Source organism: Pelodiscus sinensis, chromosome 13 (assembly GCF_052426305.1).
Source record: "Pelodiscus sinensis isolate ZL-2025 chromosome 13, ASM5242630v1, whole genome shotgun sequence".
NCBI lineage: Eukaryota > Metazoa > Chordata > Testudines > Trionychidae > Pelodiscus > Pelodiscus sinensis.
The window spans coordinates 49,710,249-49,729,116 of record NC_143064.1 but is presented as its reverse complement, the minus strand read 5'-3'; the positions used below and the strand labels follow the sequence as shown (position 1 = coordinate 49,729,116).

The window sequence follows — 18,868 nt, the reverse complement described above, 5'->3', positions numbered from 1 at the left end:
ATTTCAAGGTCACAGTATAAGGGGTACCGCATGCTCCCCCCACCTTGAGTTTCTTTTTGACCAAAACTCTGACAGTGAAAAAGGAGGGCGGGTTATGGAATGGACATGAGCAACACATCTCTAAAAACACCAGTTATGGAACCAGTAACTCTTTTCTTTGAGTGCTTGCTCATGTCCATTCCACATTATGGGTATGTCTAGACTATATCCCTCTATGGCAGAGGGATGCAGATTAGGCAGGTCGACATTGCAAATGAGGAAGGCATTTAAATATCCCGTGCCTAAGTTGCATAAAATAGGCCACCGTTCTTGCTGACTCAGCACTTTGTTGGCAAAAAGCGGCAGTCTAGAAGGGGATTTGTTGAGAAAAAGCCTTTTCCGACAGATCCTGTAAACCTCCTTGCAGGAGGCATAAGGGATCTGTGGAAAAAGGCTTTCTTCTCCACAGATCCCCCTCTAGACTGCCACTTTTTGCCAGCAAAGTGCTGAGTGGGCAAAATGGCAGCCATTTTTATGCAAATTAAGCACGGGATATTTAAATCCCTGCCTCATTTGCAATGTCGACCTGCCTAATCTGCATCCCTCTGCCGACAGAGGGATGCAGTCTAGACATACCCTAAGGGATTTCAAGCAGTAGCCATGGAGGCAGGTAGGAGTTCACGGCTGTGTCACTTCCAGCCTGCTGAGTCATGTCATAAAGAAATGTGAATGTATGGACGTAGGGTCACGTTGCAGCCCTATAGATGTCCCACGATAAGTGCCAGGAAGACTACTGACAATGCCTGAGCTCTGGTCGAATGGTTTCAGACATTCTGGTAGCAGTGGGACTTTTGCCAGGTTATAACAGTGATCCAGTTGGAAATCCTCTGTGAAGATACCAAAAGGCCCTTCGTCCATTCAGCCCATAGTGACAAAGAGCTGTGTTGACTTACAGAAGGCGCTGATATATTCCAAGTGCAAAAATGCCTGTCCTTTGCCACATTATGTGGCTTGGGACAGAACATAGGCAGGAATATGTCCCAGTTCACGTGGAAAGATGACACCACCTTTGGTAGGAATACTGGATGAGGCTAGACCTCATCCTCATAAAAAACATGCAAAGCAGTTCCAGGACAAGGCCTCCATCTCCAATACTCATCTCACTGGACATCACCAGAAAAGCGACCTCCGGTACAAGTGGAAAACGGAGCAAGAGGCCAGCAGCTCAAAAGGCAGGTCATCAAGCCCAGAGAGAGGACCAAGTCAATTTCCTACTGTGGAATAGAGTCCTGTAACTGGCAGGTAGAGTCTCTTGAGGGCTCTCAGGAACCTGTCATGTTAGGAGAGAGGAATGTCTGACCTTGAATTCGCTGGTGGGATGCAGAGATAGCCACAAAATGAACCTTTATAGAAGAATGCTCTTGAGCTGCAGTAAGTAGTTCAAGATAGCCTACACTGAGGAATGTGAAGGAGATATGCCACGCTCCGACATAAAGCAGGAAAACCTCATCCGCTTGGCCAGATAAGTTTGTCCCAGGAGAATCTGCTGAACTTCCCTCCTTCAAGCAGGTTTGCTCCTCCAGGTTGCTGGGGCAATCTTGATAACCCATTCTCTGTCCCTTTTAATCTTCACCAGGACTCAGCTGAGGAGAGGCTGAGGGAGTTGGGTCTGTGTAGTCTGCAGAAGCGAAGAGTGAGGGGGGATTTGATAGCAGCCTTCAACTTCCTGAAGGGAGGATCCAAAGAGGATGGAGAGAGGCTGTTCTCAGTAGTGACGGACAGCAGAACAAGGAGCAATGGTCTCAAGTTGTGGTGGGAGAGGTCCAGGTTGGATATTAGGAAGAAATTTTTCACTAGGAGAGTGGTGAAGCACTGGAATGGTTATCTAGGGAGGTAGTGGAGTCTCCATCCCTAGAGGTGTTTAAGTCTCGGCTTGACAAAGCCCTGGCTGGGTTGATTTAGTTGGGACTAGTCCTGCCTACAGCAGGGGGCTGGACTTCATGACCTTCTGAGGTCTCTTCCAGCTCTATGGTTCTATGATTCTATAACAAGAGGGACTGGAGGAAACATATACATCAGACCCCCAGCCCATTACAGGAGGAAGGCATCAGAGAGAGAGCCCTCATGCAGTCCCTGCCAAGAGCAAAGCTTATGGCACTTGCTGTTTTACCTAGTGGCACACAGATCTAGTTGGGGATATTCCCACCTCAGGAAGAGCATGGAGGCTCTTCTGGGTAGAACTACTCATGGTGAGAGGAAAAGTCCCTGCTGAGGTAATCAGCCAAAGCAATCCCCATAGTGGGAAGGTGACAACCTTCCAAGATGGATGCCAGGACCAATGCAGAAATCCCAGAGACAGAGGACCAAAGAACATGCTGCCCCTTTCCTGCCATATTGTCCATTGGGACTGTCATGGTCACGAGGGATGGCCAGCAGCCTGGGGACTAAGTGATAACTGTACCTAGCCAGGTAGCAGTCGGCCAATAGAAATGCAGATAGGGATTTCAAACATACAGAGGAATTTTTGGATTTTCCCTCCTCTGTCTCTGGGCCAGTTTGCTCTAGATACTAAGGAAGACGGAACATAACATAAGAACGGCCGTACTGGTTCAGACCAAAGGTCCATCTAGCCCAGTATCCTGTCTGCCGACAGTGGCCAGTACCAGGTGCCCCAGAAAGGGTGCACCAAAGACAATGATCAAGCGATTTGTCTCCTGTCATCCCTCTCCAGCCTCTGACAAACAGAGGCCAGGGACACCATTTCTATCCCCTGGCTAAGAGCCTTTTATGGACCTAACCTCCAAGAAATTATCTAGCTTCTCTTTAAACTGTTATAGTCCTAGCCTTCACAGCCTCTTCTGGCAAGGAGTTCCACAGGTTGACTACACACTGTGTGAAGAAGAACTTTATTTTATTAGTTTTAAACCTGCTACCCATTAATTTCATTTGGTGACCTCTAGTTCTTCTATTATGGGAACTAATAAATAACTTTTCTTTGTCAGCCCTCTCCACACCACTCATGATTTTATAGACCTCTATCATATCCCCCCTCAGTCTCCTCTTTTCTAAACTGAAAACTCCCAGTCGCTTTAACCTCTCTTCATATGGGACCCCTTCGAAACCCCTAATCATTTTAGTTGCCCTTTTCTGAATCCTTTCCAAGGTCAAAATATCTTTTTTGAGGTGAGGAGACCACATCTGTACACAGTATTCAAGATGTGGGCGTACCACGGTTTTATACAGGGGCAGTAAGATATTCTGGGTCTTATTTTCTATCTCTTTCTTAATAATTCCTAGCATCCTATTTGCGTTTTTGACTACCGCTGCACACTGTGTGGAAGTTTTCAGAGAACTATCCACAATAAGTCCAAGATCTCTTTCCTGATTTGTCATAGTCAAATTAGCCCCATCATACTGTACCTATAGGTGGGGTTATTATTCCCCCGATGTGCATTACTTTGCACTTATCCACATTAAATTTCATTTGCCATTTTGTTGCCCAATCGCTCAGTTTGATGGGATCTTGTTGGAATCCCTCACAGTCTGTTTCTGTCTTCACTATCCTAAACAGTTTGGTATCATCTGCAAACTTTACTACCTCACTGCTTACCCCTTTCTCCAGATCATTTATGAATAAGTTGAAAAGGATTGGTCCCAGGACTGACCCTTGGGGGACACCACTAGTTACCCCTCTCCATTCTGAAAATTTACCATTTATTCCTACCCTTCGCTTCCTGTCTTTTAACCAGTTCTCAATCCAAGAAAGGACCTTCCCTCTTATCCCATGGCCATGTAATTTACACCAGAGCCTTTGATGAGGGACCTTGTCAAAGGCTTTCTGAAAATCCAAGTATACTATATCTACTGGATCCCCCTTGTCTGCATGTTTGTTAACCCCTTCAAAGAACTCTAACAGATTAGTAAGACAGGATTTCCCTTTACAGAAACCACGTTGACTTTTGTCCAAAAAATTATGTTCTTCTACATGCCTCACAATTTTATTCTTTACTATTGTTTCGACTAATTTGCCTGGTACTGAGGCTAGACTAACCGGTCTGTAATTGCCAGGATCGCCTCTAGAGCCCTTTTTAAATATTGGTGTCACGTTGGCTACCGTCCAGTCATTAGGTATGGAAGCCGATTTAAAGGATAGGTTACAAACCACAGATAATAGCTCAGCAATTTCCCATTTGAGTTCTTTTAGAACCCTTGGATGAATGCCATCCGGTCCTGGAGATCTGTTAACATTAAGTTTTTCTATTTGTTCCAAAACCTCCTCTAATGACACTTCAATCTGGGACAGTTCCTCAGATTCATCACCCACAAAGGACGGTGCAGATTTGGGAAGACCGAAACAAAGAAATTATTTAGTTTATCCGCAATGGCTTTATCGTCCTTGATTGCTCCTTTTATAGCTCGATCATCTAGGGGACCCACAGGTTTTTTAGCAGGCTTCCTGCTTCTAATGTACTTAAACATTTTGTTGTTCCTTTTTGAGTTTTTGGCTAGCTGTTCCTCAAAATCTTTTTTTGCTTTTCTCATTACATTTTTACACTTGATTTGACAGTGTTTATGTTCCTTTCTATTTAATCTCACTAGGATTGGACTTCCACTTCTTAAAAGATACCTTTTTGTCCCTCACTGCTTCTTTTACATGGTGGTTAAGCCATGGTGACTATTTTTTAGGTCTCTTGCTATGTTTTTTAATTTGGGGTATACATTTAAGTTGGGCCTCTATTATGGTGTCTTTAAAAAGTTTCCATGCAGCTTGCAGGGATTTGGCTCTAGTCACTGTGCCTTTTAATTTCCGTTTAACTAACCCCCTCCTTTTTGTGTAATTCCCTTTTTTGAAATTAAATGCCAGAGTGCTGTACTGCTGGTGTGTTTTTCCCACCACAGGAATGTTAAATGTTATTATATTATGGTCACTATTCCCAAGTGGTCCTGTAACAGTTATCTCCTGGACTTGATCCTGCACTCCACTCCGGACTAAATCGAGAATTGCCTCTCCCCTTGTGGGTTCCTGCACCAGCTGCTCCAAGAAGCAGTCATTTAAGCCATTGAGAAATTTTATCTCTGGTTCTCTTCCTGAGGTGACTGACACGTATCCAGTCAATATGGGGATAATTAAAATCCCCCATTATTATAGAGTTCTTTATTTTGGTAACCTCTCTATTCTCCCTCAGCATTTCAATATCAGTATCGCTGTCCTGGTCAGGTGGTCAGTAATATATCCCTACTGCTAATTTCTTATTATTGGAGCATGGAATTACTATCCATAGCAATTCTACTGAACATGTTGATTCACTTAATATTTTTATTTCATTTGATTCTACATTATCTTTCACATACAGTGCCACTCCGCCACCCACCTGGCCTGCTCTATCCTTTTGATATATTTTATATCCCGGTATGCTTGTGTCCCACAGATTTTCCTCATTCCATCAGGTTTCAGTGATGCCTATTATGTCAATGTCCTCCTTTAATACGAGGTACTCTAGTTCACCCATCTTATTAGTCAGACTCCTAGCATTTGTGTAGAAGCACTTTAAAAATTTGCCACTGCTTATCTGTCTGCCCTTCCCTGATGCACTGGATTCCTTTATATGCAGTTGTTTGTCTGCTCTGGCCCATGGTTTGTCTTCTCCCCTCCTCTCTTTCTGACTAAAGCTTAGAGAATCTCTATCAATGGATTCTTCTCTAAGAATCCACTCTCTCTCTCTATCTAATCCAATCTCTATCAATGGATTCTTCTCTATCCATCCGATTTATGTGCATCTCCGCACCAATTGGCTTTCCCCCAGAAGACATGTCTCTCCAAGAAAGAGAGTCTTCATAATGTGTAAGTAGGGTAAAGTTTATATAAATCTGTTTTGGGACTTTGGATTGGATGTCCGGGCTGTTAGAAATGGGGGTTTCCTCCCATTCGTAACTAAGTCTTGAGCCCATGGGAATATTCCCCATGAGTTTATTAATTGGTGGCTCTTACCATTTAGCCCAGGAGTTCCCAAACTTTTTGACACGGAGACCAGTAAATCCATTCACGAGCTTTTGGAGGACCGGTAACATTCATTTGCATATTCATTAAGCAAATGACGAATATGCAAATAAGTTGTTTCTGGTCCTCCCAAAGCCTCCAGTGCCAGCTTTAGCAAAGCTTTTGATATGGTCACCCACAATATTCTTGCCAGCAAGTTAAGGGAACGTGGATTGGATAAATGGACTGTAAGATGGATAGAAAGCTGGCTAGACCAGCATTTTGCAAACTTTTTACTTTAGTTGGCACCCATTGTTTTCAGTACTGTTTTTGCAGCCCAAAAATATAAACACATATTAAAAAAAATGAAAAATGAATAAATGTTCACTGTTTCACCCAGCTGAATACTCTGCCCAGCCCAGGCCAGGGCTTGGAGGACCTGGTGCCACAAGGGCACTCTGGGAGGCAGGAGCAGGAGCAGATTGGGGGTAGGGTATCTGGCTAGGAGGGAGGGTGCATGGAGGGGACTTGGGTAGGTGTTGGACCTCCCTGGTCTGGCACCCTCTGGACCTGACTGGTTCCAGAAGAGGGATTTTTTTGGACCAGGAGAGATCATTTCAGGGCTCCTGGTTCGCCCTCCCCACTAGGCTTCTTTGCACCTCCCTCCCCTGCAACTGAGCTGAGCTGCCCACCCGTGCTGGTTCCCTGCACCTCCCCCAAAACCATCCCCACAATCCAAGGGAGTGCAGCACCAGTTCCTTGCAGCACCTCACAGCCCAGCTGAGCTGCCTTTTTGTTCCCTATGCCTTCCCACATCCACCTCAGCCCAGTTGAGCCCCACACTGGTTCCTTGCATGCCTCTCCCAGACCACAGCTGAGCCCCGTTTCCCTGCACCTCCCCCCAAACCAGCAAAACTGCTGAGCCTAGCTCTGATTTCCTGCCCCTCGAGTCTAGCCCCGGTTCCCAGCACCTCCCTCCTGCAGCCAAACTGAGCTCCGAGCTCTGCACCTCCCCACTCCCGCAGCCCAGCTCAGCCCAGCACCCTGTACCTCTTCACTCTCGCAGCCCAGCTGAGATCCGTTTCATAAGAACGGCCGTACTGGGTCAGACCAAAGGGCCATCTAGCCCAGTGGCCTGCCTGCCGACAGTGGCCAACACCAGGTGCTCCAGAGGGGGTGGACCGAAGACAATGATCAATCGATTTGTCTCGTGCCATCTGTCTCCAGCCTCTGACAAACAGAGGCCAGGGACACCATTCCTACCCCCTGGCTAAGAGCCTTTTATGGACCTAATCTCCATGAAATTATCTAGCTTCTCTTTAAACTCTGTTACAGTTCTAGCCTTCACAGCCTCCTCTGGCAAGGAGTTCCACAGGTTGACTACGCGCTGTGTGAAGAACTTTTGCTTATTAGTTTTAAACCTGCTACCCATTAATTTTATTTGGTGTCCTCTAGTCCTTATATTATGGGAACTAATGAATATACCTCTATCATATCCCCCCTCAGTCTCCTCTTTTCCAAACTGAAAAGTCCCAGTCGCTTTAGTCTCTCCTCATATGGGACCCGTTCCAAACCCCTGATCATTTTAGTTGCCCTTTTCTGAACCCTTTCCAAGGCCAAAATATCTTTTTTGAGCTGAGGAGGATCACATCTGTACACAGTACTCAAGATGTGGGCGTACCATAGTTTTATACAGGGGCAGTAAGATATTCTGGGTCTTATTTTCTATTCCCTGCACCTCCCCGCAAGCCACACAGACCTACTGAGCCCAGCGCTGATTCCCTGCCCCTCCCTCCCTCTGCTTGAGTCCAGCACCAGGTTCCCAGCACCCCCACCCCCGGCAGTCCAGCCCGGTGCCCCCGCCATCCTTTGCTCTCCCCTCGCTACACCTCTGCCACGAGCCCGGAACACCCAGCTGCATCCTCTGCTTGGGGGACCCTGTGCCGCACGGTCACTCCGGGAGCCCGGAACACCCCGGCATCCATGCAGAGGCCCACAGTTTGGGAAACACTGATCTAGCCAATCCAACTGTGCTTGTAACAGGAGTATTGTTTGGATAATCAAAGTTCTCCTTTTTTTTTTTTTTAATTAACCTGGCATTGGTTAATTTTTGTGTCCTGGTTTTACTTTAGGGCTGAGATTTCCCAAGTGATTTCTTCCCTGGTTTTCTTACCATTTCTTGGGTGGTGGCAGCGGTTTTTATTCTCCAAAGTCTGATATTAAGATTTTGTGGGAAGTTTCTGTACCAAAGCCTGTAGAAATTTGGGTTTTGGGGTGCTTTTGCGGGCCCCCACTTCTGCATTCAGCGTGCCAGAGTGGGGAATCAGCCTTGACAGGGACTCACCATCCTGCCCAACAGCTGAGGCAGGAAGAATCCACACTAGTTAAACTTCCCTTAGGTCTTTGACCTTTACGTGGGGATCACATTCCTTGGAATGAGACCTCTGAGATGCACGCCCCAGTCAAGGTCAGAGGAACCCAATCCCCACACTGCCCAGGTTCCATGTCCCTAAAGCATGGAACTCAAAGTGACTGCCTCAAACTGTCCAATCTATAGGGTGGCTTTGGATGAAGCCATGCATTACTATACTGAGGACCCAGTGGTCTGAAGTTACCTCCAATAATGCAGGAAGGAAATGGGAAAGGTAGTTGCCAAAAACTGGGGAGACTGGGTCCAGGGAATAGTCTGGTATGTCCTTTGTCGTACTCTCAAATTGACTTAGCCCCTTGTTTGAAGCAGGTCAAGTCTAATTGGGCAGAAGTTGAAAGTGGGTGGCTCCACCCTTAGGATTTTTGTGCAGCAGGTCCTGACAGTACACAGTCCTCAAGCATCCCATCAAAAGTCTGGCTTGGAGCCGGACTGAGATTTCTAGGGGGTCTTGAATCTGGCCTAATGACCTGGATGGACTCCTGTGCCTGTTATTTCTGTCCCTGCTCTGGTCGGAGTCCTGACAAGGAGGTGTACACCTTTTGCCCAATGGAGAGGTTATTTTTCTTCACTGTTTTAAACAAATGGGAGGACAACCCTTGACTGCCTCTCCAGAGCCAGAATATTGACCATGGACTCCTCTATCTCTGCCATGGGCTTGGATGCCTATTATGCAGACTATTCGACAAAGTAGGTCCCGATTGGCCCTGTGATCAATAGAAGGAGACCCTGAAAAGGAGGACCATGCCACCGTTTCATCCAGAGATGACGAGGAAACCATCGCAGGGACTGGGTACGCCTGGTCTTCAAATAGGTCTGCTTCCTGCACATTCGTAGGGCCCTGTGGTTGAGGAGGTTGTTGGGGGGCCTTCCCAGACATTGAGTTCCCTGAACTGTGAGGTTTCAATAGCATAGTTTTTGAAGTATGGAGTATTGCTACTGACTATGAGGCCATGGTGGGGGTACCTGTGACCTGGTGGCATGCCCCGGGAATCCAAAAAGGCCACTTTTCATGGCTTCATGAGGAAAACCCACAATAATGAGGGAGATGCTCTCCTTCCCTGGATTGGCACCAAGCTCCATACCGATCTGCCTCGCTGGAGCCCCTACTAGGGATGTTAAAAAAGTAGTGGACTGTCCGAACTGATAAGACTAATCTTGTCAACTACTCGCATTCCTGCCCCTTTGCTGCCTCCTTATTAGAGGCAACAAGTATGCAGGAGGGGGAGAAGCAGGAGCCAGTGCTGGAGTGACCTCTGATAGAGGCAGCAGCACATAAGAACATAACATAACATAAGAACATAAGAACGGCCGTACTGGGTCAGACCAAAGGTCCATCTAGCCCAGTATCCTGTCTACCGACAGTGGCCAGCACCAGGTGCCCCAGAGAGGGTGGACCAAAGACAATGATCAAGCGATTTGTCTCCTGCCATCCCTCTCCAGCCTCTGACAAACAGAGGCCAAGGACACCATTTTATCCCCTGGCTAATAGCCTTTTATGGACCTAACCTCCATGAATTTATCCAGCATCTCTTTAAACTCTATTATAGTCCTAGCCTTCACCGCCTCCTCTGGCAAGGAGATCCACAGGTTGACAACACAGTGTGTGAAGAAAAACTTCCTTTTATTAGTTTTAAACCTGCTACCCATTAATTTCATTTGGTGTCCTCTAGTTCTTCTATTATGGGAACTAATAAATAACTTTTCTTTGTCAGCCCTCTCCACACCACTCATGATTTTATAGACCTCTATCATATCCCCCCTCAGTCTCCTCATGGGGTGGGGGATGCAGCACCATGTAGCTGGAGCTGGGGGGGAACCAGCTTTTAAGCCGGGTCCCTCAGCAACGGCTCCTGCTTCCCCCTCACACTTGCTGCCTCTCATACAGAGGCAGCTGGGGGAAGGGGAGGGGAGGGAAGAAACAGGTTGCAAGTAGTTGATAAGATTAACCAATAAGCCTACTCATGGTCCACTACTCATGGACATCCCTAACAGGGCCTCCAGCGAGACAGATGTGTGTGGCACCTGGTGCCAATCCCGGGAAGAAGAGCATCTTCCTCATTATTGCAGGCTTTCTTCATGAAGTGAATTGTATTGGCTATGCTGGAGATTTTGGTGTCCCAACTAAAACTGAGGTTCTGTGAGCTCAGTGAGGTCTCTGGCAGCCTCAATGGTATTGAGCATTGAAGGCTCAAGCAGGTCCACCACTTTGTGCTTAACTCAATGGTGCCTGGGTTAACGGAGTCAGTGGTACCACTTCCTTCTATTTCAAGGGTCTCTGACTGGAAATCGACTTAGTGTCCCTAAGAGGGGAATGCCTCTTGTGCTTCTTGGGTGCTGGGGAGGTTGTATGGTGCCATGACTGAGTTTCTTGCTATAATGCCAGGGAATTACAATGCTGGGGTTCTTTGATGGAATCTTTTACCTGGACTGTGTCACATTGTGGTGAGGCAGAGTGGCTGCCCACTGACCCAGAGAGGGAAGAGTCCCTCCTTGAGCCCCACTGGGCAGTCTGGCCCCACCCAATCACCTAACCTGAAGTCAGGGGGTGGGTTTAGCAGTATAAAAGGCCAGCCCAGGAGCTCAGTCCGGCCCTTCCTACCAGAGGAACCAGATGCCTGTCCCGTGCTCCCCAAGCTGGGAGGCTGCTAAGAACCTACAGGAGGCTGAGGACTGGCTTGGGCCACTAGGAACCCAGATGGACTTTGACCTGGAGTAACTACAAATCCTGCCAGGTGGTCCAGCCCCCAGTATCCCAGAAGACCTCTCCAATGTCCATGTGGAGCCATGTATGCGCAGAAGGGGAGAATGAAGGAGCCCAGGGATAGCTGACCTTAGTCTGGCTGCACCAGAGCCTGTGAATCAGCATGTTGCGGTCAGGATCCCCGCTGAACCAGCAGCAGACTGATCTACTGCTGTAAGGGCCCTGGGCTGGGACACAGTGGAGTGGGTGGGCCTGCGTGCCCCCTACCACCCAATCTACGATTGGCAGTCTCCCCTCTCTGCTGTTCCGGGCCAATTGCCTGTGCTCGTTGGATCTCTGACAGAATAAGGAGACCCAACTGTTTGTTTGTCTCAATCTGAACTTTCCATGTGTGCTGACAGCCCCACCCTGAACCAGGGCCTGGGCGTACAAACTGCTGCTTAGTCTGGGCATAGGCCTGAGCCCCTAAATTGCCTCAATGTGTGCTCTACACCTGGGCCTAAAGACTGTTACCTGTTTGTCACCCCACCCTGAACCATGGCTTGAACTTATAGACTACTATTTGTTTCTTGCCTAGCCCTGATCCTGGGCCATACCCTATAGAGCATTATTGGCGCAGCCTGAGAATTGGCCCAAATCCCAAGATTAATGTTACCTGCCCTGAGCTTTGACTTTCAACTTGGTCTGACCACAGGCCCAAGAGCAAGGATTACAGGGATTCACTGGACTGAGGTGGAGTGGCTTCCCACTGACTCAGAGGGGAAAAAGCCCCTTCTTAAGCCCTGAAGGGCTACATGCATTGATGCCACAGTTCTACACACTGAAGAGCTCAGGCCCAGACTATCAGATGCTGCTGGTTTGAGCGCTGCCTCTATTAATTGCCTCAAGTCAAAATGTCTCTCTTTTTTTTTTGTTCTTGGCTTGAACGATTTGTAAATTTTGTAATCATCAGCCTGATAAGCTTCTCCCAAACAGTGGAAACAGAAGTCATGAAGGTCACTGTTAGACATAGCTTACAGTACGAATCGCAAGCCTAAACCCTTGGGCTGTTGCTACACTTCAAAGGTGAAGGCATCCTATCGACTAATTGAATAGGTCGATACAAAATGCATCAACTATTCAATTAGTCAGTCAATATTTAACATCCTTAGCCCAACGTGGGCAATAGTAAAACTAACACCCTAATAACTAAATTTAACATAACTACTAACAACGAAGAAAACAGTAGAACAAGCAACAAACAAGAGTAAGCTGGCTACGGCACACTTACATAGCAAGTGAACAGTGTTTCAATACTGCCATGGATGATAAGAAGGAACTGAGGGAGAGGCAGGTTAGCCAGGTCATTTATAGGATGGCATACCAGCACCACTCGAGGGGACTCCCTGGCTGACCTGATGGATGTTGCTAGGGGAAAAAAAAAGTTTTTGATGTCCGTGCATGCACACCTAAGCTGGAACCCACATGAACAAGCACTTGAAGTATTCTTCTAACTCACAAATGAAGCAATCTCCCAGAAAGATTCTTGGAAACTGTGCTGCTGGTGTAGTTCTTGAGGAATCACACAAGACCTGTAGATGGTCAGGATCATTAGAGATCTCAATGCATTTTTTGATAGAGAAGTAGTGTTAACACCAGTGTCTTGGAACAACTTTAAAAATGAAATTTGTTCACCTATCTGAATTCTTTTATTACTGTGTGACTAGATTTTGCCTTTTGGCATGGCCCTGATTAATAGGTGGCACATAAGCAGTCCTACTCCAGTAGCAGTGTTGGACGATACTACTTCTGACAACTCCCTCTCAGCATCCCCCTTGCTAGAGGCATGGGAGGAGCTGGGTATAGATATGATAGTCTATGCCACAAACAAAATTATGGTTCACCATGCTGGCCCAGCTGTGCTGGCCAGTAAGATGAGAGCAGAGGCAAGGTCTTCACTCTTTTCTTTCCAACCTGTAAATGTATGGCTATGTCTAGACTACACAGGTAAGTCGGAAAAAGATATGCAAATTGCAAACTGCAATTTGCGTATCTTTTTCTGCTTTTCTGTCAAAAGAAGCTCTCTCCAAATTTGGTGCAGCTACACGGCGCCAAATTTTGGAAAAACCTGCTCTTTCGATGCAGCTCTTCTTCCTTGTAAAACGAGGTTTACAGGGATGGCAAAAGAGCGCATCCACTTTTTCAAAAAATTTTCAGAAGAGCGGATGCATTCCTTGGACATGGCATTGCTTTTCCGGGATACCTCCGGTATCCTAGAAAAGTCCTACAGTCTAGATGTAGCCTATGAGGGGATTCTTATTTCCCTGCACAGGTACATATGCCTACTCAAAAGCTAGCTATTACCTTTATTCAAATTACCATATTCCTTTGCTTCTTACCTGGCATCAGCTATCTGAGGTACTTTGAGAGCCCCCATTTTCACCCCACAATGTACCTGTGAGTTAAAGCATTCAGGGAAATCAGAAAATAGACATTCTAATTTTAAAAGACGGTGAACTGTGACAAACTTAATGACTTATGAGAGGTTATACAGGAAACCTGTGACAGAACAGGGAATTGAGTCAATGTTTCTCAACTGCCTGGCTTGTCCCTTAACTACTGAACCAATCTCTCCTTGCCAGAGAACTGTATTTTGTGATATTTGAAGCAATTCCTATCTCAAAGGAGTTTGTGACCCTGGAAAAAATCACTTAATCTCACCGGGTCTGTTTTCCCTACTGCTCGCAGTTAAGTGTTTTGCAATTTTGTAGTGCCTTTTACTTAAAGCACTCAAAGTATTAGAACTTAATTCTGTACAGCACTATGATGAGTATCGAAGGCACTATATTCATCAATAAATATATAGGGTTTTTTCCTCCAAGACACAAGTATTTAATGACCAACTTACATATTCCAGCTGTAATTAAATTAAAATGGCTTCAAGGAGAAGCTGTAATTAGTGTTTCTCACTCAGATAATTTTGTTTTCAATTTACAAATGGGAGTTTTTCTAAGCTCAGTCTGGGACTTGGAAGTCAAGCTATGTTTTCTGTTTTTTAAAGTCATTTTGACCCAAATGAGGAGTTTAATAAGTACTGTTAAAATGCAACTGAGGTGAGCACCATTTTAGAGTCTGAAACACTTTAAGCACCATGACATCAGCAGTGTTGGCAAAATCAATTAAAGGTACATTTAAATTGTTTATGCTCATTTCAATGTGTTACCTTTTGGATTGCTGTATCAGCTTGCTCTTCGGAGTAGAGATTCCTCCAACAGATGTTCGTACTTTAACAGATGAATTTTTGGTTCCAGAGGCGATACTATTGCTTCTGGTAGTGGATGAACTGCTACTAAAAGATCCTGGACTGAGAGATGAAGATGGTAGCTTTCGGATTCCACTTGCAGGAGTGCTGTAAGTGGAGGCTTTTAGTGGCTGCCTCAGTGTTAAAAGAGAACTTGTGCATGACCCTGCTTTCACTGGCTGTCTAACTGTTAAGGAGGACTGCCCAGCACTAGAGGAAAACCTGAGCTTATTGGGAGTCAAACCTAAATGTGAAATGGGAGGGGGGGGAGAAGGGGGGAATCAAGCAGGAGGAGAGAGAAAAAAATTAGTTAGTAATAGAGCACCAAGAATATTTTAGGATGCTGGGCCTTTTAAAAGCCTCAGCTACTGTCAGGGAAATTAAATTTAACAAAGAACAAAATATCATCATTTTGTCATTTCAGTTGTAAAATGATAAAGTAAACTGACTTGTCGATGGTTGCTGAATTCTGGAAAGACGGCTGCTGGGCACCTGCAGATCCGATTCCAGACTCCGACTGCTTCTTACTGATTCAAGAGAACGAAGGCTCGTCCTAGCCAGATTAGGCATACTGTGGCGCATTTCCTCTGAAATATGAATTTCAAATAGAATGTAGACTGTACAATAATCAACTTGCCATCACTATTTAGTCTATTCCTAGAAAACTGTACACAATCATTTTAATTCAAGATAACAGAGAAAACAAGCAATGTAACTGACTACAGAAATAGTTTCCATGAAACAGCTACCCTTTCCCTAAATAAATTCTAAGCTATTTTAATACATAATATTAATAAAGTTTATAGCCAGCATACCTTCATTATTTGTGAATTTTAGCTGGTCTTGCATTGGACTTTGCACAGCTCTCCTTGGGGGTCGAATTCGAGAGGTTGTCCTGCCATAATCTGTACCTGAAGAAGGGGACTGGCAACGGGGAGAGCTGAGAGGAGATGGCGAGTACCTGTGAGCACTATGATAGGATAGTGAACAATCATAATCATCCTCATCCTCCAGACTGTATGTATCAAACTCCTGGTCACTATAGGTGCCTCTCCTGAGAGAGTGAAGAGAAGCACTGGAACTGCGACGAGACACTGAAGCAGAACTTGAGGCACAGTCCTGGCGCAGACCTAGAAATGTGACGTGTGTTAGATTCTCAATAGTTTATTACAAACTATTTCCCTGTCAAATGATGGTAGGGATTAACAAGTGCTACTTTGACCACTAATTAATTTGGGTTTGCACATGGAACCATTTTTATGAAAATCAGTCACAACTTAGAATGTACTGCTCTAAGAGAAAAATAATATGATATAGATGAGACACATAATAGTATAGTTAACCAATAAGCAAAAGCTTATAAGGCTAATGCTATAAGACTACATGCATATCCCTTTCCCCCTCACTCTGCCAGTAAATTGTTTAGCAGGCTGGCCAGCAGCCTGGCTCAGTCCTGGCTTGCGACAAGTCCAGGACCTACCCCTTTTGCGGCTCTGCATTTAAAGTGTATTAGGAGGCAGGCAGGCAGCCTGGCTTAGTTCTGGCTCATGCTGGGTCCACGACCTACCCCCATTTCAGCTCGATATTTCAAGTATATTAAGAGCCGGGCAGGAAGGCAGTCCAGCTCAGTTTTGGCTTGCGCCAGGTCCGGGAGCTCAGACCCGCCTAGACAGAGACTGATGCCACTCCACGCTGTTACCTTTCTCTTAGAAGCATGTAGTTGTGATGGCAATTTTTATAATAAGCAGTATAAGTACATATTTAACATGAAGTAAGAGACAACATATTCAACTGCATATTTAAATTAGTTTTCATATGTAATTTTGTACCTATCAGATTTTCCAATAGGTTCAAGGAAAGATTTGTATGCTCTTCATTACTAATCCTCATTTGCAACATTCTCTCCCCCCATTCACTGTAAGTATCTATAAAAGTCTTCTGAACTGAGAAATCTTTTCATATTTTTTGCAATAACATTTTAATTTGGAGCTCTAAGACAACTATGATAAACAGGCATTTGGGAAGGTTACTCACCAGGTGCAGTAACTAGAGTTCTTCACCTTCAGGTTCATCAGTGCCACTGCGCTCTTGATCAAAGATTTGTGATACTAGTGCCCTGTGGCCAGCTGCGTGTGTGGTGTGTGCAATCTGGAGCAGCTACTGAACACGCGCAGCAGGCTACCTCCTCGGTTCCTTCTCTGAGCCAGACGTGCTGGAGTCTGAAGCAGAGGGGAGGGAGGGTGGATGATGGAGCACCTACGGGGACAACCATCTCCAAGAACTTCAGTTACTGCACCTGGTGAGTAATCGTCCCTTCGAGGCGTATACCCATTGGTATGCCACCTTCAGGTGATTACAAAGCAGTAGCTGTAGATGTAGGAGGGAGCTTTGGCAGGTGAAAGTCTGTGACAGAGTATTATGTGGCCAAATCTTGTGTCTGCATCATAATGCTGCGTGAAGGTGTGTGTGGACATGCATGTGGCGGTCTTGCAGATGTGTTCTGTGGGTATACCATGAAGGAAAACAGCAGTAGTTGCCTTTAGCCCTTGTGGAGTGGGCCCTGACACAGGGTGGTGGCTGTCTCCCTGCTAAGGTGTACGCTAGGTGGATGCCGCTAGATAACCATTTTGACATTCTTTCTTTTGATATGGGTAATCCTTGTGACCTCTCCGCGGATTAAACAAACAGTCGTGGTGTTTTGTGAAAGTGATTTGTGTGCTGTAAGTAAAAAGCTAATGCTCTGCAGACATCCAAGGTATGGAGTGTTTCCTCTGTTGTCCTTATGCGGCTTTGGGAAGAAGATGGGTAAGTATATGGGAAGAAGATGGGTAAGTACACTTTTTAAAATGGGGCAAGACAGGCATATCACAGAGAGGAGAGGTTTTTAGTGGAATGGCAGTTAAGAAGGAACTGAGGAGGTGGCCGGCTGCGTATGTGCAGTAGCCACTCCAGATTGCACATGCCGGTGCTCTGCACGCACAGCTGGCCACAGGGTACTATCTCCAATCAAGAGCGCAGCGGCGCTGATGCACTGAAGGTGGAGCATCCAGGGGGACACTCCTTGAAGAAGAATATTAAGTTATTACACTCAGACCTAAAGGCCTGAAGGAATGTTTGTGATCATCTAGTCTGACCTCCTGCATATCACAGGCCACAGAAACTCCTGTAACAAACCCATAACCTCTGGCTGAGTTACTGAAGTACTCAAATCTTGACTTAAAGACTTCCAGGTACACAGAATCTGCCATGTACTGTAGTTCACACTAGCTGCAGAGGAGAGCCAATCCCTCTTTGAGGATCTTTGCCAATCTGATCTGGAGGAAAATTGCTTCCTGACTGCAACCAGTTACACGCTGAGCATATAGGTGAGCCTCATCATCCAGACACCTAGTAAAGAATTCATGATAGTAACTCAGAACTCTTTGTCATCTAGTGTCCCATCCCTGGCCACTGGAAATACTTGTTTCCAGCCGCTGCTGATGGGCCACATGCTATTGTAAGCAGTCTCTTCATACCATCCTTTCCATAAATGTTTCAAACCCAGTCTTGAAAACAGTTAGTTTTTGGCACCCATTGTGTCTCTGGGGATACTGTTTCAGAACTTCAACTCCTCCGACACTTAGAAACCTTCCTCTAACTCTGGGATGGGCCACTCTAACTTCCTCTAACATTTGGTGAGGGGCCACTCCAAGATTTTGAAAAGTGGTCAAGGGCCACACTTTTTGTGAAGGAGGTGTGGGGTCTAGGATGGAAGTTGGGTGCAGAAGGGCACACAGGATAAGGGACTGGAGCTCAGGAGACAGTGTGAGATCTAAGAGGGCTTTTGAGTGAAGGAGGGGGTTGTGACCTGGGGCAGGGGATTGGGGTGCAGGGTCTGAGAGGGGGTATATGGGTGCAGGAGAGGACTCTGGCCTGGAGGAAGGGTGTAGGAAAGGGTATACGGTCTGGGAGTGAATTTTGACTTGGAATAGGAGGATGCAGAGGGTTTGGATGGTGACCTTGGGGGAGGGAGTTAGGCTGTGGGAGGGGCAGGGGTGCCCGAGGCAGGGTTTGGCTGGGAGGTGCTTACCTAAACATCTCCTGGTCAGCAACCCTGCAGCACCCAAATGCGGATGGGGCTCTGCCTGCTATGGCCCCAGATTGCATAAAACAGCAGGCAGCTCCTTCCATATGGCTCTCAACTCTGGGTGTGAGGAAAGGCTCAGCTCCTATTGACTGGTTGTTTTGGGCCAATAGGAACTAAGAGATTGGCTGGGATCAGTTCCTACTGGTCAATTGGTTCCGGCCAATAGGAGCTGAGAATTGAGCTGGGGATGGAGAGATCACATGAAGCCTCCCCCTCTGTCCAGAGCAGGTAGCCACATGGCTGCTGCGTGACTGAGGGTCCTGGCAGGCTGGTTGTGGGCCAGATGCAGCTCACAAGAAGTATCTTGCCTACTCTGCTCTAATTCATACATAAACAAATGGTCATAAACTGGCTAGGTACCAATTAGGGATGTT

General features: G+C 46.2%; 1 protein-coding gene across 6 annotated transcripts in view; it reads right to left on the bottom strand.

The window, feature by feature from the left end:
- The window catches only part of LOC102447375 (SLAIN motif-containing protein-like), a 70,301-nt gene that overhangs the window by 3,472 nt on the left and 47,961 nt on the right, over positions 1-18,868 (bottom strand). For all 6 annotated transcript variants that reach the window (XM_075941207.2, XM_075941206.2, XM_075941208.2 and 3 more), the window contains 3 exons: positions 15,184-15,498; positions 14,818-14,955; positions 14,291-14,612 (listed from right to left, as the gene is read on the bottom strand). In XM_075941207.2, the coding sequence (XP_075797322.2) occupies positions 14,291-14,612; positions 14,818-14,955; positions 15,184-15,498 (775 nt within the window). The remainder of the gene's footprint in view (positions 1-14,290; positions 14,613-14,817; positions 14,956-15,183; positions 15,499-18,868) is intronic.